Source organism: Lutra lutra, chromosome 6 (genome assembly GCF_902655055.1).
Source record: "Lutra lutra chromosome 6, mLutLut1.2, whole genome shotgun sequence".
In the NCBI taxonomy this organism is placed as follows: Eukaryota; Metazoa; Chordata; class Mammalia; order Carnivora; family Mustelidae; genus Lutra; species Lutra lutra.
The window spans coordinates 141,683,400-141,699,093 of NC_062283.1; the positions used below are offsets into that span (position 1 = coordinate 141,683,400).

Here is a 15,694-nt window from a genome sequence, read left to right on the forward strand (position 1 = left end):
TTTCAAAAACAGAAGAATTCTTTGTCCTCTTAATTGGGTATATATCTGTGGCCATTATTTGAATAATATACATTAATTGTAGCCAATTAACCATATAATAAGACTTGGATTTGGGATTATACCAGATTTTAGTTAATAATATTATGATTATGTGCAGCTTAGGATACTATTGCCTCTGAAAACTGTTCAGTCAAGCTATAGAGGAACAGTGTTAGAAATTCTATTGTATTTCTTAGATTTTATTTCATTTTATAATAATACCAAAAGTGATCATAAAAATAAAAATTACAAGAATTTTTTTTATAAATATTAAGCATAGTATCAGATTATTATAAAGTATATCTTACAGTTTTCTTTGTTAACTTTTCAACATGGCTAAATCTCATTAATGTACATGCTTGTTCAAATTTGAGTTGAGGTTTCCTTAACCTGGTAATTCTCATATAGTTTATATATATTGTATTTGCTATGAATTGTCTTAAAACTTTAAGTCATTAGTCTTTAATATTAATATAACCTATTTTCTGCACGCAAATATCCCTGAAAATCTGAGCAGTATATGCTGGAAGAAGGGCAGTATCTTTGATGACTTATTAGTCATTTCTTACTTGTTTCAAGAAGTTATTTGTATTTACTTCTTGTAATTGAGAGCCTGTGAGTTCTGCTCTCTATAAACCCATCTCAGCTCAGTGAGTAATCTAGCCAAAGCAAATACAGTGTTAGAGCTAAAATCTTAACAGCTTCTTTGTCTTAACAAACCTCCTTATTAAGCATTTTGAAGCAGTACAGTGATGTATGGTTGACAGGAAAAGAAGAAACTTTCAGCAACACCTGTATTTAAAGTCAAGCACTTTGAAATTTTAGAAGTTGAAAACTTACAAGCAGAATTCTTTAGTGGTCTAATGCCCTGTTGGAAACATTCTCTGTTTCCTAATTTTAAGAATATAGTGTCTTTATCACCTAAGGATTTTTTAATTTTCTTTAGTCTTTCATTCTTATTCTTGACTCTTTCTTGAAAAATGAGTTGGAGGACACTAAAGAAAAGAAAGTAAGGATTACTGGATAGAATCTTACTGGATTCTACTTACTGGATAGAATCTGATTCTCTTCTTCCTGGTATCAGTACGAATCATTGCAAACAAACGTCTATTACAGTATGGGCTTGAGCAATACATAGGTTTGAGAAAATGCATGTTTGATACTTCATTCTACTTAAACATTTTTTAAGAGGTAGTTAAATATAAAACAACCTTTTGTGTGTGTGTGTATGTGTGTGTGTCCCCCCCACGCCTTTACCTGTAAGTGAGAAGTTTGACAGAAGAAGAATAATGTTAGAAGTAAAATAAGATTTTTTTTTTTTTGTAGATCACCCAGAAAACGAAGGTCTCGGTCACGGTCTGGTTCTCGAAAACGTAAACACAGAAAGCGATCACGCTCACGCTCAAGAGAAAGAAAGAGGAAGTCATCACGTTCATACTCAAGTGAAAGGAGAGCAAGAGAAAGGGAGAAAGAACGACAGAAGAAGGGATTACCTCCAATTAGATCTAAAACATTAAGTGGTAAGTGACATGATTTTACAAATCTTTGGTTTCAACAGATGTTAAAATCATTAACTGCTAGAGTCAACTGTATTTTTAGACCAAGAAATTGAAAAGTAGTTTAGTAAATGAATAATTTTATCTTTGGTTTTTGTTAAGTGATAGAGGAGAAAAGAAAAATGAAGAACAGGTTCTTATGAAACACTAAGATCATTGAGAGTTGATTTTTTTTTTTAAACGCAAATTGGAAAATACAGAACTTGACTCATAACATATTAAGTGGACTAGGCCTACTGTCTCTTACATAGACACTGTGGTTTCTATTCAGAGCATCATAGCCAAGTTTGACCACCAGGTCTGGGGAATAATTATTGAAGGAACCATATAGATTTTAAAGCTAATTGTAAATTTACTGGATTGGCACCAAGAGAGAGATTCCCATTGTACAAACTTTCCCTCCTTTATATGTTAATTGGTAATATATAATTAGAACAAATTTGTTAATAGAGTTTGAAGGAGAGTTTACTCTGCAGGAATGTAAGTAGTACCAGATTATTTCTGAAGGATTTCTAGTGAGTTATGATTTCTAAGGTGAACAGACATACTGCACATGAGCAAAGTGCGTAAAATGGGGTGAAATGTCATTCTTTGCCAAGAGCTGAACACTGATCAGGTTGTCTGATTTCTGAAAGTCTCCTAATAAACTCTTTCTGCTATGGAGATAGATAAATAATTGGTATAATTTATACTGCTGAATCATCCTGGATACCCAGGCTTATAATTAAAGGCAACATTCAGCCTCTTACTAAGTTCTGGCATTTCAGCAAGCTGTGGCTATCTTTCCAGAATCTTAGCTGATTGTGAGAGCCAGTGCTAATTTAATAATGTTGATATTCCTAAGTCTGAAAATTTGTTTCTCTCCTTAGGGTGAGAGACCAAATTCAAACATTTTAGTGCTATCTGATAAAGAAGTAACATCAAAGATCTGACCATAAAATCTATGCTGTGCCTCCCTTCTCATGATACCATTAGGACATACAGAATCACCCGTTTTAGGATGGGGCTTTTATGTGGAGTCTCTTCCATTTAGTTTCTCACTTTACTTACCATATTATAGCTGCCACCTTTTACATAGTTATCCACCATGGAGTTTATTTCCTGTTGCTGTGGTTTTTTTCATGAGTCAAACACCATAAAAAGAAAATTCAGAAAGCACATAAAATACTGTGAAAGTATATCCCTCATTATTTGCCTCAAAACTCTCCTTACTCCAAAGCAATTTCATGTGGCCCCAGTGCATTTTAAACACATAAGGTAGTATTTCCCTACATTGGTCCTTTGAACACAAGAGTATTCATGAGTAGTGCAGTGGATATGAAACATCAGCAAGCAGTAATATTCTAGGAATCATTGTCCATCTGACGTCGTCGTCGTCGTGTGCACTCCCTCCACCGGCTGTGGAATGGGGGAGATTCATTATTGCTTTCTGGGTTTAAAAAAAAAAAAAAAGTTCTCTGTGAGAAAAATTGTGGAGAGACTACCTTGAAACAGTAGGGGAAACATGGAACATATTTTAGGAAGATTAAAGCAGCTGTGATGTGGTAGAAAGAATAATGAAGTGGTGGGACCTATTGTGAAAGAGGTCTAAAAATTTGCTGAGGGTTTGTGGTAGGTTGAATAGTGGTCCTCAGAACCAAAGATGTTCATAGCCAAACTATTGGAACTTGTAAATATGTTACATCACATGGTGTGATTAATCAGGATTTTGGTGTGGGAAGATTGACTTGGGTTATCCAGAACAGCTCAGTGTAATCCAGGGGTCCTTCCTTATAAGAGAGAAACAAGAGGGTCAGAGGGAAAAGGTGATGTGAAGATGGAAGAAAGATGAAGATGGGTAAATGCTCCACTGTTGGCTTTGAAGATTGAAGTTGGGGTCATGAGCCAAGGAATGTAGGCAGTTTGCCAAGGAAACAAATTCTCCCCTAAGAGTGTCCAGAAAGAATGCAAGCTTGTTGATCCATTTTAGACCTCCACAACTGTAAGAGAATATGTTTTTTTTTTTCTAAACTACTAAGTTTGTGGTATTTTGTTACAGCAATAGAGTAAAAGTAATATATTGTACCTTGAGACTTTGGTTGAATATTAAATTATATGTACATAGGGTGAGACTGTGTGAAGCAAAGAACAAATAGGGTAAGAACATTACCCGCGAATCTGTTGGTTGAATGATTTTTTTTTTTTAAGATTTTATTTATTTATTTGGCGGACAGAGATCACAAGTAGGCATAGAGGCAGGCAGAGAGAGAGAGAGGAGGAAGCAGGCTCCCTGTTGAGCAGAGAGCCCAACGTGGGACTGGATCCCAGGACCCTGGAATCATGGCCCGAGGCAGAGGCAGAGGCTTTAACCCACCGAGCCAGCCAGGAGCCCTGGTTGAATGATTCTTAAAACTAACACAGGTCTGGAAGACCTTTGAATTAAAACCAGCTGGAGTAGAGAAACCTGGTTGAAAAACCTTCGTTCTGTAGAGATCTTGCAGTAGTCACTAGTGTAGGGTTAAATTAGCTCTAGAAAAAAACGTGTTGGAGGCCTGCCCCATAATAGATAAAAGATCATCAAAAGGATGGAAACTTTGTCTTTAAAAATGACATTGATGTAAATCTAGACTTACTAAACTCCGCAAATGTATCAGCTGTTGTTAATATTTTGCAAGTGTTTTCAGGAAAAGAAAATGTTGCTGGAGTCATGAACTGTACAGCTTAAAGTAGGCGACAGGTCTTATGTGTAGGTCTGTTTGTTAAAGAAAAGTACTTCCTGCAGTTAAAATATCTTTTAAGTTTTTCATGAAAACAAGGAGTTCAAATTTAGCCTTTTCCCCCCCAGGTATCCCTGTGCACATTATTTAAGAATAAGGTGCTATTTTCAGATTTAACTGTTGATTAGGAAGAAACATCCACTTAATCATTCCATCACAGAGGATTAAAGGTACAGAGATAGGATTATAGTAAAAAGTGTTTTTGTGACTTTGTTGCATATTAGAATTACCTACAGAATTTTAAATTCCCAATTTCCAACCTGTTGTACCCCATAGCCCTTCATCTTTAAGGGTGAGACCCAGGTATCCATAGGTATCCATCTCACCCAAGGGTGAGACCCAGGTATCCAAAGTATGCAGCCAAGCTTGAGATCCTGTAACACACAAAAGGTTGAATTTGCAGTAGGTGTAGATGAACATCTGAGATTTTAGTTCATTTTAAGCATAACAGATAAAAATGTCACCTAAGTGTTTTAAATATCCAGCTTAAATCATATTTATTAGTGCTTTTTCTTCAGCTGCTTGAAAGAAATAGCTGTGTCTGTGTGATTTAGGTCATTTGTCTCTTTAATGTCTTGACAGTATGTAGTACTACTTTGTGGGTTGGTCAGGTGGATAAGAAGGCGACCCAGCAAGATTTAACCAATCTGTTTGAAGAGTTTGGACAAATTGAATCCATTAATGTAAGTATCACCTCTTATACCATAGTTTAAGGTTAAAAATACACATATAGAGGATTATCAGTCAGAGAGTCACTTTGGTTCCTAATGAACCCAGTAGAGTATCTGCCTTTAATAACGCACATCCTTATAAGGATTATTTGACTTTAATCATTTCTGTGTTTATTTCTGCTCCTTTTACTCTCCTTAATTAATTTTTCTTTTTTAGTGGAATTCTAATGAAATATTCTTAGGGGTGTTATAGCAGTATAGCTAGCACTTGGTTCCTAAAGGCATCTAGTGTTTGGGTTAGCAGAAACCCTATCTGTGACCTATTTTAGTTATACCCCCCCTTTTTTCATAATGAAAATGAGGAAACTGAGTCCCAGAGAATTGTAATCACCTACACATGAGTACATAGATAGTAGTGGAGACACAATAGGACTTGGGGTCCCAGTCTTTTTACCAGTCCGCTTGCTCCTCTTGCCATCTCTCCCTCTCTCAAGAGGAGAGAGAAAAACAGTGACAAGAAAATCTGTCTTTGACTTGAGTTTGAACTTGAGTGCAACTCTTTCACTCCTCAGCTTGATTTTTTTCAGCACTTTTGCTCCATCCAGTCTCCTTTGAGCATTTTCTTCTTCCTGAAGGTCTGTTTCCCCCCATCCCCCGGGGCTAAAACTAAGTCATGGAATGTTTTATAGAAATTTGTTTCGGAAGCCTAATTCATTAACCCTATGAATTTATTCACTGTTGTTACACTTTTCTGTCTGTTTGGACTTTCATCATTTTTTACCAGGAAATTGGCTGCTTTTCCTTTCTAATCTTAGATCCTTACATGACCAAACTTGACTTTTCCTTGTTAATAAGAGCACTCTTCTTTAAGTTGTTTGACCATTTCGTATACTACTTTCAACCATACATGATCTCATTGGAACCTCACAAGAAGCTGCTTAAGTAATTCCCATTGCTTTTTACCAGTGAGGAAACTCAGTGATTTGCCTGAGTTGCACAGACAATAAATAGTTGATTGGTTGAGTGTTTCAACTTGGGAGTTTTATATTCCTCTCCCTACACTAGGAGTATGCTGTAAGCTTTCCTTACTCTTTTGTCTTTTCAAATTTCATCTGTCAAAACATAAATTATCTGCCAGAGTCCTTGATTGATCATATAACCTCTGAATTTTTTTTCTTATTTTCCCCTACCTGAGACGTCAGAAATGTGTTGACAGTTGAAAGAATAGGGATGCCCAAGATCATTGTCTTTAAATTCTTATGAAAGTGCCACAATTTACAAGGTGATTCTAATGCAGAGTCAGGAATCACTGCTCAGGATGGATCCTGAATCCAAGTAGCATTTGGATTGTCCTATTACTTGTGACATTTTTGGCCTTTGTTCTGTAGTCATTTGGGCATTAGTTTGCCTCTTCTGTATTACCTTTTAAGAGCATAGGACTTACAAATAGTAGGTACTGAGTTATTTTGTGAACTGAAATGTATTGAATGGCTAATGATAAAATCCAGAATTTGAAAATTTGATGGAAAATTTATAAACCTTTCACTTGGTTTGGGGGAGTTTGAGGACTGAGTAAAAAGTCCGTTCGATATAGCACTTTGGGGGTCATTAGTAAGCTGGAAGACAATTTTTCAGTGCATTGATAAAGAGTTGGGTCTATATTGCAGAAGAGAAAGAAATGTGTAGGGGGTTAGACTTCTTTTTTGAGAAGTTTGGTATTCAAGTTTTGGAAACTAGCTTGACGTGAACTCTGAGTGAAAGTGAAAACACTAAGGCTGTTTTCCTATTTGTGTTAAAAGCTTTGTTCGGAAGCACTTGGGCAAAATTAAGTTTTGTATAGTGAAGCTTTAGTGTCACCATTCATTGTAGATTATAGATTTTATATTAAGGATAAGATACTTCCCCCAAACAAAAATCTTTCTCACGTTACTCAGTATGACACTTGGAAAAATTGAAATACTTTCAATTATTTGAATAAATTATATGCTTTCAAATATGTTGGCCATGCAGTATTGGTTTCTTTTTATCTGGTTGTATTGTATACATGTCTTTTTTACACTTTTTGTTATAGTATATATTGTGTATTAGACAAACTTTGATTGACAAATGATATTCACGATTTTGCTTATGTTATGACGTAGAATGAGACCCAACCAAATTTTGAATTCTTTTTAAACTAAGTAATTAGTTGTATATGGATAATACCAATAAACAGCCAAAGAAAGAAAAGGGAAAAACCATTGAGTCTTACTAGTCTAAGTGATCTGTTTCATTAAAACCATAAAATAATGTCAGAATGAATGCCTTCATGTTTACTGTTTCTAAAGAAAAAAATTTTTTTAATAGATGATTCCTCCCAGGGGCTGTGCTTACGTCTGCATGGTTCATCGACAAGATGCTTTTCGGGCTCTTCAGAAACTTAGTTCCGGATCATATAAAATTGGGTCCAAGGTCATTAAGGTGAGATTGGAGGGGAGGGACCCATGCTCTTCTTTCATTGGATTATTAGAATGTTCCTGTATTTGATACATCTTTTTTAATGTTAAGGAAAAACCTCTAGAAAAGCTTATTATTTCAGTATTGTTGAGTTATAGAATTAGAAATAGGTAAAAATAGTAACTAAAACTTTAGTCAGATGATTCTTTGAAATCACACTTACAGTTCTCTAGTTCAACCAGGGCACCATTTTATGAGTAGAACTTTCTTTACAAATTCTTTTTCCTTTTCTTTCTCTCTTTTCTCTTCCTTCTCTTTCCTTCCTCTCCTCTCTTCTCTTCTCTTTTCCTTTCTTTCTTTCATTTTTAAGCAACCTCCACACCCAATGTATGGGGCTCAAACCGATAACCTGGAGATCAAGAGTTGCATGCTCCACCAGCTGAGCCAGCCAGACACCCCAATAAGCTTATCTTTCATTCACTACTTTCTCCTAATGCTTCCTAATTTATACCACTTAAGTATATTATTATTTCCTCCTTTTTAACATCTTACGTTGTACAACCCAGGCCACTGTGAAGGGTTTATTAATAAGTATATTTTTGTTTTCCTCTTAATCTTTAAACTGAGTGTTTATTGTATATTTCAAATATATTATTGTATATAAATATATTATTGTATATTTCAAACATATTGTAGTTTATTTGTATATTGTATATTTATTGTTTATTTTTACTTCTTGTGACTAATTTACATTTTATTTCTGCACTTGAAGATAATTTATTTCATCAGTTTCTGCAACTGAGTTAAAAACTTAAAAATACTTCCAAGGTAGACAGTGTTTGGGTCATTTCATGGCAGAGAGTTTCCTCTGTGTGAAGTGTCTCCTTTCCAGGACTACCAAGATACTGTTTAAATTATGATAACTACTCTAATTATTACTAATGTAGGTTGACATTTTTATGGTGAAAAGTAGATTTGGATTGTTTTGGAAGTGTGTTTTTCAGTTTTAGTAAAAAGTGGAAATAAATCCCATGTTATAAATGGTGTTGCTATCTAATGCAGGCTTTATTTTAAAAACAAAAACAGGAGATACATGGAAAAACTTGGCTACTCTTATTTTTCTAGCATCAAGTGATGCTTTGCTTGTTAGCTAATTATTTTTTTATTTTTTTAAAGATTTTATTTGTTTATTTGTCAGAGAGAGACAGAGTGCACAGGCAGGCAAAGTGGCAGGTAGAGGCAGAGGGAGAAGCAGGCTCCCTGCCAAGCAAGGAGCCTGATGTGGAGCTCGATCCTAGGACACTAGGATCATGACCCAAAGTGAAGGCAGCCGCTTAACCGACTGAGCCACCCAGGCATCCCTGTCCAAATAATTTTATTTGCATTTACATTATTTGCATATAATTTTGAACATTTTATCTGGTGTTTAACTGTATACTTGAACTTTCTGTTTTCTTCTCTTCATTCCTAACAGATTGCTTGGGCTTTAAACAAAGGTGTAAAAACAGAATATAAACAATTCTGGGATGTGGATCTTGGAGTTACATATATACCATGGGAGAAAGTTAAAGTGGATGACTTGGAAGGTTTTGCAGAAGGAGGCATGATTGACCAGGAAACTGTAAATACTGGTAAGAACACTAAAGGTAGTTTAAAAAAACTATGCTTAAAAAGTTATAATTGATGAGAGTTGTGTATGATAAGGTGAACTGTACTTATTTTATTTCCTGGATTCTATGCCCCCCAAAAAGGAAAAGAAAAACAAAACACTGCCATTTCCAGTATATATGCTTAATGTGTCTTATTTCCTGAATGTCAAAGTATATATAGTATTTTAGAAGTCTGTAAATGTAGCATTTTTCCTGCATGTCTTTTAAGAAGTTCTGCTGTTTCAGAGAAAGAGTTATGTATATGGAGACTTTTTTTTTTTTTTTTTTTTTTTTAATTTGACAGAGAGAGCAAGAGAGGAAACACAAGCAGGGGGAGGGGGAGAGGGAGAAGCAGGCTTCCTGCTAAGCAGGGAGCCAGATGCAGGCTCAGTCCCAGGACTCTGGGCTCATGCTTAATGACTGAGCCACCCAGGTGTTCCTGTGGAGACTTTTAAATTAAATATTTCAGTTACTTGAGTTTAAATAAGAACTGGGAACGTAAGAAGTTTCTTTGAAGGACTTCTAGATTATTTTGGTTAGTATCCATGTGGTGAATGGCAGGAATAGAATCTTAGTTTAGAGGGCTGTACTTCCGGTTCATGCAGTTCTAGAATGCTTAGAACCAAATGATCATCTGGCCTATTTTTTTAAATTTGTGTTTTTATTTTTAAAATAAAATAAAAACAGTTATAGGGACGCCTGGGTGGCTCAGTTGGTTGAGCGGCTGCCTTTGGCTCGGGTCGTGATCCCAGCGTCCTGGGATCGAGTCCCACATCGGGCTCCTTGCTCAGCGAGGAGCCTGCTTCTCCCTCTGCCTCTGCCTGCCACTCTTTCTGCCTGTGCTCACTCTGACAAAAAAATAAAATAAAAATACCAGTTATAAATTGACAAAATAGTTAGCATTTATAACCAGTAAGAAATCTTAAAATGGATACTTGGAAAATAATTGAAATGTGGTATATAGCTTATTTCTTCACATCTTAGCTCTTTTACCAAAGTAAGCTAGCTAATTTTCATTCTTAGGCCAGTGCAAATATTTTCAAACATTTTTTCAGTGCTTTTCTTCTTGTCAGTCTTTTTTTTTTTTTTGATGGGTATTTCTCTTTAACACTCATTCAGTAAATACTTTAGTTCCTATTGTTTGCCAGCCATGATTTTAGGAACTGGGATTATATCAGTGAGACAGACAAAAATCCTTCCTCTCCTGGAGTGCACATTGTAGTACAGAGGTTGACAGTCAATAGCCCATGGGCCAAATCCTGCCTGTAAGCTCTTCTGTAGGGTTTCATTGAAACCATACTCAGTTGTGTTTATATTTTATGACTTTTTTTTTCAACAGCAGTTGAATAGTTGCAACAGAGAACATGTTCCTGGAAAGTCTAAAATACTTAATATAGGGAAAGTTTGCCAACCTGTGTTTCCAGTGGAAAGAAACAGACAACAAAATGGTTAAACTCTATAATATTTCTAGGTTGCTAAGTTCTAAGAAGAAAAATCAGGGAAAAGAGGACAGTATGGGTGTGGAGCTGTTGCAGTTTTACATGAAGAAGATTAATGGAGAGAGTGATATTTGAAGGAGTGAGACGTACAGCTCTCTGGAGAAAGCATTCTATAGAGAAGGAACAGTATGTGCAAAGTCTGTTCAAAAATTATGAGACCAGTATGATTTGAGCGAAGTTAGCAAGGAATGAGGAGTAGGAGATAAAGTCAGGTGTACAGAAGACAGAATCATATAACACTCTTATTAGTCATAATAATGACTTTGATCTTTACTCTGAGGGCGGTGGAGAACCATTAGAAGAACCATGAGCTTCTTTGTTCTATTTTTGCATCGTTGTGTTTTCAGAAAGATTTTTCTTTGTTGGGTTAATACTTTTCCTTGTCGGTCTCCCCTTGAACTTGTGACACAATATAAAGTAAGATTTGGTCCTCCTGTATCAGACAGCCTTTGAGATAATATCTATGATATCTTCTAATTATTTTAGTATCTCTCATTTGTGTCTTGTCTCATGCTTCTTTGGACTCCTTAGTATTCTCATCAGACTTAACCTGGCACCGATAGTTGTGGCCACATCTTAAAGATCTGCCAAGGTAGATGAAGGATGTGGCGATGAAATAAATGTATATGTAGAAATAAAGTGAAAATTTTGCACTTTGCACCTATCCAGAGGAAATCAATTTCCAAATATCTTGTTTAGAGTGGGAAACTGTGAAAAGCTCAGAACCCGTTAAAGAGACGGTCCAGACAACTCAGAGCCCAACTCCAGTTGAAAAAGAGACAGTGGTCACAACCCAGGCAGAGGTTTTTCCTCCACCTGTTGCTATGTTACAGGTTAGTGCTGGGTGTTTTGTTATCGTTAATGTGTTGTCTTACATTTCTGTTTTTACTCCTGTATTTACTTTATAAAACTTGAAGGAAGTTGTCCAAAATAGAATAAATTAGTTTTGTCAAATAATTTTGGGGAAAAATTTTTTAAATGGTGTCATTTATATGTAAATGTTTATTTATTGTACACGTATTTATCCATGGTCTGCTGCTATGACATTCACAGTTCGAGGCACCTGGGATAAGGCTACATTAGTGGAAAGAAAACCATGCAAACCCCTGTCCGTATGCAGCTTTTGTTTTCATTAGGGGAGATAGAAAATGTAAAAGAAGTAATTTTGTGAGCTACTGTGGAAGGAAAGGAGACTATGAGGGTTATTAGGAGTGCCTGGATAAGTGCTTATGATTGTGAATAAAATGGTCAGAGCAGACTCGAGAATGTGACATTTGGGTGATGACTCAAAGTTGCTGAGAGAATTAACCATGTGGCTACCTGAGGAAGAGCGCTCTATGCAGAGGGAACAACCAGTGCAAAGGTGGCCCTAGGCCAGGAGTGTATTTGGTGTGTTCCAGGAATAGCAAGTAGGCTAGAAGTGTAGTGAATGAGAGGCAGCTTAGTGGGAAGGAGAATTCTGGAAGGACTTTGGTTTTCACTCTGAGATGGAGCATTATTGGAGGAATTCGAAGAAAGGAGTGACTTGATCTGGCTTTAAAGGTTTTAAAAGATCTGGTATTAAAGGATCGCACTGGCTGCTATTTTGAGAATAGACTAGTGGGCATTCATAAAAGTAGGGAGACCAGTGAAGAGACAGTTGCAGCAATCCAGATGAGAGCTGATGATGGACTGATACATAGACTTATGGCAGTGGAGAGAATGGGAAATGGTTAGATAATTAGGGGTTATGTGATGGTGTCTTGATTTTGTGGCATGATGAGACTTTTGTGAGAAAGAGAAGAGGTAAGGTTTTTGGTTTGAGAAATTGGAAAGATAAAGCTATCCTTACCTGAGAATGGGAAAGACATTTGGGAGTTCAGTTTTGTGTAAGTGACGTTTGGAGTGTTTTTCGGACAATGAAGTTGAATAGACCATTGATAATATGAAATTTAGGAAAGAGGTACACCCATAGTACAAGTAAATATTTAGGAATTATTGTCCCTAGGATGAGTAGAAAATACCTTTGCTAGGAGTAGAAAATAAACTTAGGAGAAGTTCCCACCATTTTAAAACTGTTACTGACATCTTTCCTAATGGTTAGGTTGCATACCATAGCTGGGTATTATAAACTTAGTGGGAGGTGATAGTTTACAATTGATCATGATACTCACTATTCAGGCAGATGCCCATTACTTTTTGTCATTTTAATGTATGATAGATTTCAGTTTCCATGTATACTGTCTGTTGAATGATACTGCCTTGCTTCTACCCCAAGTTAGAGTCAATTATAAGTATGCAAGAAGGAAAATAACAAAACAACTTAATATAATGGTTTTGTTATCTCTCTTAGAAAGAAATAGAAATTGTTTATCTTTAGTTTTTCTAAGATGTAATCATTGCCGATGGGTAAAGTGATTATGGACTTTTTATTTTCTATTCATAAAAGATTCCAGTAGCGCCAGCAGTGCCTGCAGTTAGTCTAGTCCCACCAGCATTTCCTGTCTCAATGCCGGTTCCTCCTCCTGGATTCAGTCCAATCCCTCCACCACCTTTTCTGCGAGCGAGTTTCAACCCTTCACAGCCACCTCCTGGTAAGGAATTTTCATCTTTTTTATTTTATTTTATTTACTTGAGAGAGAGAAAGAACATGAGCGGTGGGGGTGGGGGCACTGGGAAAGGAGAGAAGCGGGCTCCCCGCTGATTAGGGAGCCCGACATGGGGCTCGATCCCAGGCCCCTGAGATGTTGGCCTGAGCTGAAGGCAGATGCTTAACTGACTGGACCACCCAGGCACCCCAGGAATTTTCATCTTATGTGTACTCTACTTAGAATATCATTCATTCATTCAATTAGGAAAAACAACTTTTTAATTTATTTTCCTTAAATAAACCCTACACCCAGTGTGGGGCTTGAACTCATAACCACAAGATCAAGTCACATGTTCTGTCGACTGAGCCAGCCAGGTGCTCCACAGTATCATCCAGATTGTTATGTTTCCAGGTTAAGATGCTATAGATCATCAATTCTCAAATCTTAGCATACATAGGGATGACTTGGAGGGCATAGTAAAAGCCAAGTGTGCTGGGCCTGGCCTCCTTTTGCTTCACTAACCTGAGGTGGGGCAAGACGGTTGTATTTCTGACAAGTTCCCAGGTGATGCAGATGGTTAAAGGACCAGCACCGACAGAGAAAAAAATGGAATCCTGTAAAAGCATTGAAATATTTTTAAAATAATTTAAAATTTATGTTGAATTTTTCTTATCAGAATTCTCTGTGGTTATCACCCATTCATCAGGAAGTATGCATTATATATAGACTGTTCCTCCTAAAAATCATAGTTTTCATTTTGACATAAGAAATTATAATCTATCTAAAAATGCTGATTGAATTTGTAATACTTTTTTTGACCTTATAAATTTTTGATAAAAGTTCATTGAGTCAGCATTTCTAGTTTAGAAGCTATAGGTTACTCAACATACATCAATTAAATATAAATAATAGCTTATATAGCTTAGGGATGGAACTCTTAAGTTTTAGACCATGGGAGGTTAGAAGAATGAGGGAGAGGCACAGGGATCAAATGATAGACATTGTTTTTCAAAGCTATATTTATCTTTCTTTGAACTTCATGAACTCTTCACATATTGTAAGAAGAAAAGTACTTTGAGTTCTGTAATTTAAGTTCTTACCAATTGAACAGAATTCCTAAAAACTGTCAACATTATCTTAGAATGGTTGTAATTTATTTGTCTTCCAACAAAATTTTCACATTGTAATTAAATACATAATTTTAAATTTATGCAGAACTTAATTTTATCTTACATGTTAAAGATTGGAAAATTACTCTTGTCAGATACAGAATCAATTAAAATGTGGAATCTGAATTAAAATTTTTCAGAAGATAATTTTTAAGATTAATTTTAGAAAGAGAGAGAGCTGGGGGAGGGGCAGAGGGCGTGGGGAGAAAGACTCAAGGATTCTGCGCATGGAGTGCAAAACTGGATGTGGTGATCTTACAACCTTGAGATCATGATCTGAGCCAGAACCAGGGGTCGGGTGTTTAACTAACTCCACCACCCAGGCACTCTTTCAGAAGATCATTTTTAAAGATTTTATTTATTTATCTGACAGAGAGAGATCACAAGCAGGCAGAGAGGCAGGCAGAGAGAGAGGAGGAAGCAGGCTCCCTGCTGAGCAGAGAGCCCGATGCGGGGCTCAATCCCAGGATCCTGAGATCATGACCTGAGCCGAAGGCAGCGGCTTAACCCACTGAGCCACCCAGGTGCCCCCAGAAGATCATTTTTAAAGGATTATTTCAAAAACCGTACCACATGGACTTTGTAAAGTCATTGCCTAGCATTCATTTGTTGAATTATCTTTATTTTTCCATTATTTTTAGCCACTGGTTTGTTGTGGGGGGTTTTTTGTCATTTTTCTTCAAAGTTTTATTTGGTGAGGGAGGAGTGAACCCAGGGGAGGGGCAGAGGGAGAGAATGTTCAAGCAGACTCCCTGCAGAGCATGGAGCCTGACATGGGGCTTGGTCTTACAACCCATGAGAACATGACTTGCACCAAGATCAGAAGTCAGGCGCTTAAATGACTGAGCCATGCAGGTGCCCCTCTAGCCACTGGTTTTAAATTAAATTTAATGGTAGTTCTATATCTTAAAAATGCAAGGAAACAGGTTTATAGTTTGATCACTTGACATTTAAAATTATTAAACAGTATTAAACTGAAGGTTTATTTCAGTGCTCAAAAAATAATATAGTAATATCCAAGGTTAATGAAAATATTTTGATCTAGTAGATAGCATATAAATCAAAGAAATACAATATCACATTTTACAGATGACATTATTGCATATTGTGTTATCAACAGCATAACATATAGTATTTAACTCCCCATACAATCATTGTCCTAACATACAAAACAAGTTGCCTGGTTCATACTAAACTTTGACTTTATAGCATCATAGAGAGTGTGACAGGACTTACACACACGAGTAGATAGGACATGATCATGATAAGGATCTCTGTGCTTCACTTAGCTTACTTAGGGTCAAATACAAGGTAGTGTTTATAAAAGTGACTTTTTAAAAGAGATTTAT

The 15,694-nt window shown here is 36.3% G+C and overlaps 1 protein-coding gene across 6 annotated transcripts in view; it reads left to right on the forward strand.

Moving 5' to 3' along the window:
• The window catches only part of SCAF8 (SR-related CTD associated factor 8), a 151,700-nt gene that overhangs the window by 64,797 nt on the left and 71,209 nt on the right, over nt 1-15,694 (forward strand). For all 6 annotated transcript variants that reach the window (XR_007128100.1, XM_047733398.1, XM_047733399.1 and 3 more), the window contains 6 exons: nt 1,366-1,559; nt 4,934-5,034; nt 7,369-7,482; nt 8,933-9,089; nt 11,306-11,439; nt 13,035-13,179. Coding sequence is in view for 5 of the 6 variants with exons in the window: in XM_047733398.1 (XP_047589354.1) it covers nt 1,366-1,559; nt 4,934-5,034; nt 7,369-7,482; nt 8,933-9,089; nt 11,306-11,439; nt 13,035-13,179 (845 nt within the window). In the remaining variant the exon portion in view is untranslated. The remainder of the gene's footprint in view (nt 1-1,365; nt 1,560-4,933; nt 5,035-7,368; nt 7,483-8,932; nt 9,090-11,305; nt 11,440-13,034; nt 13,180-15,694) is intronic.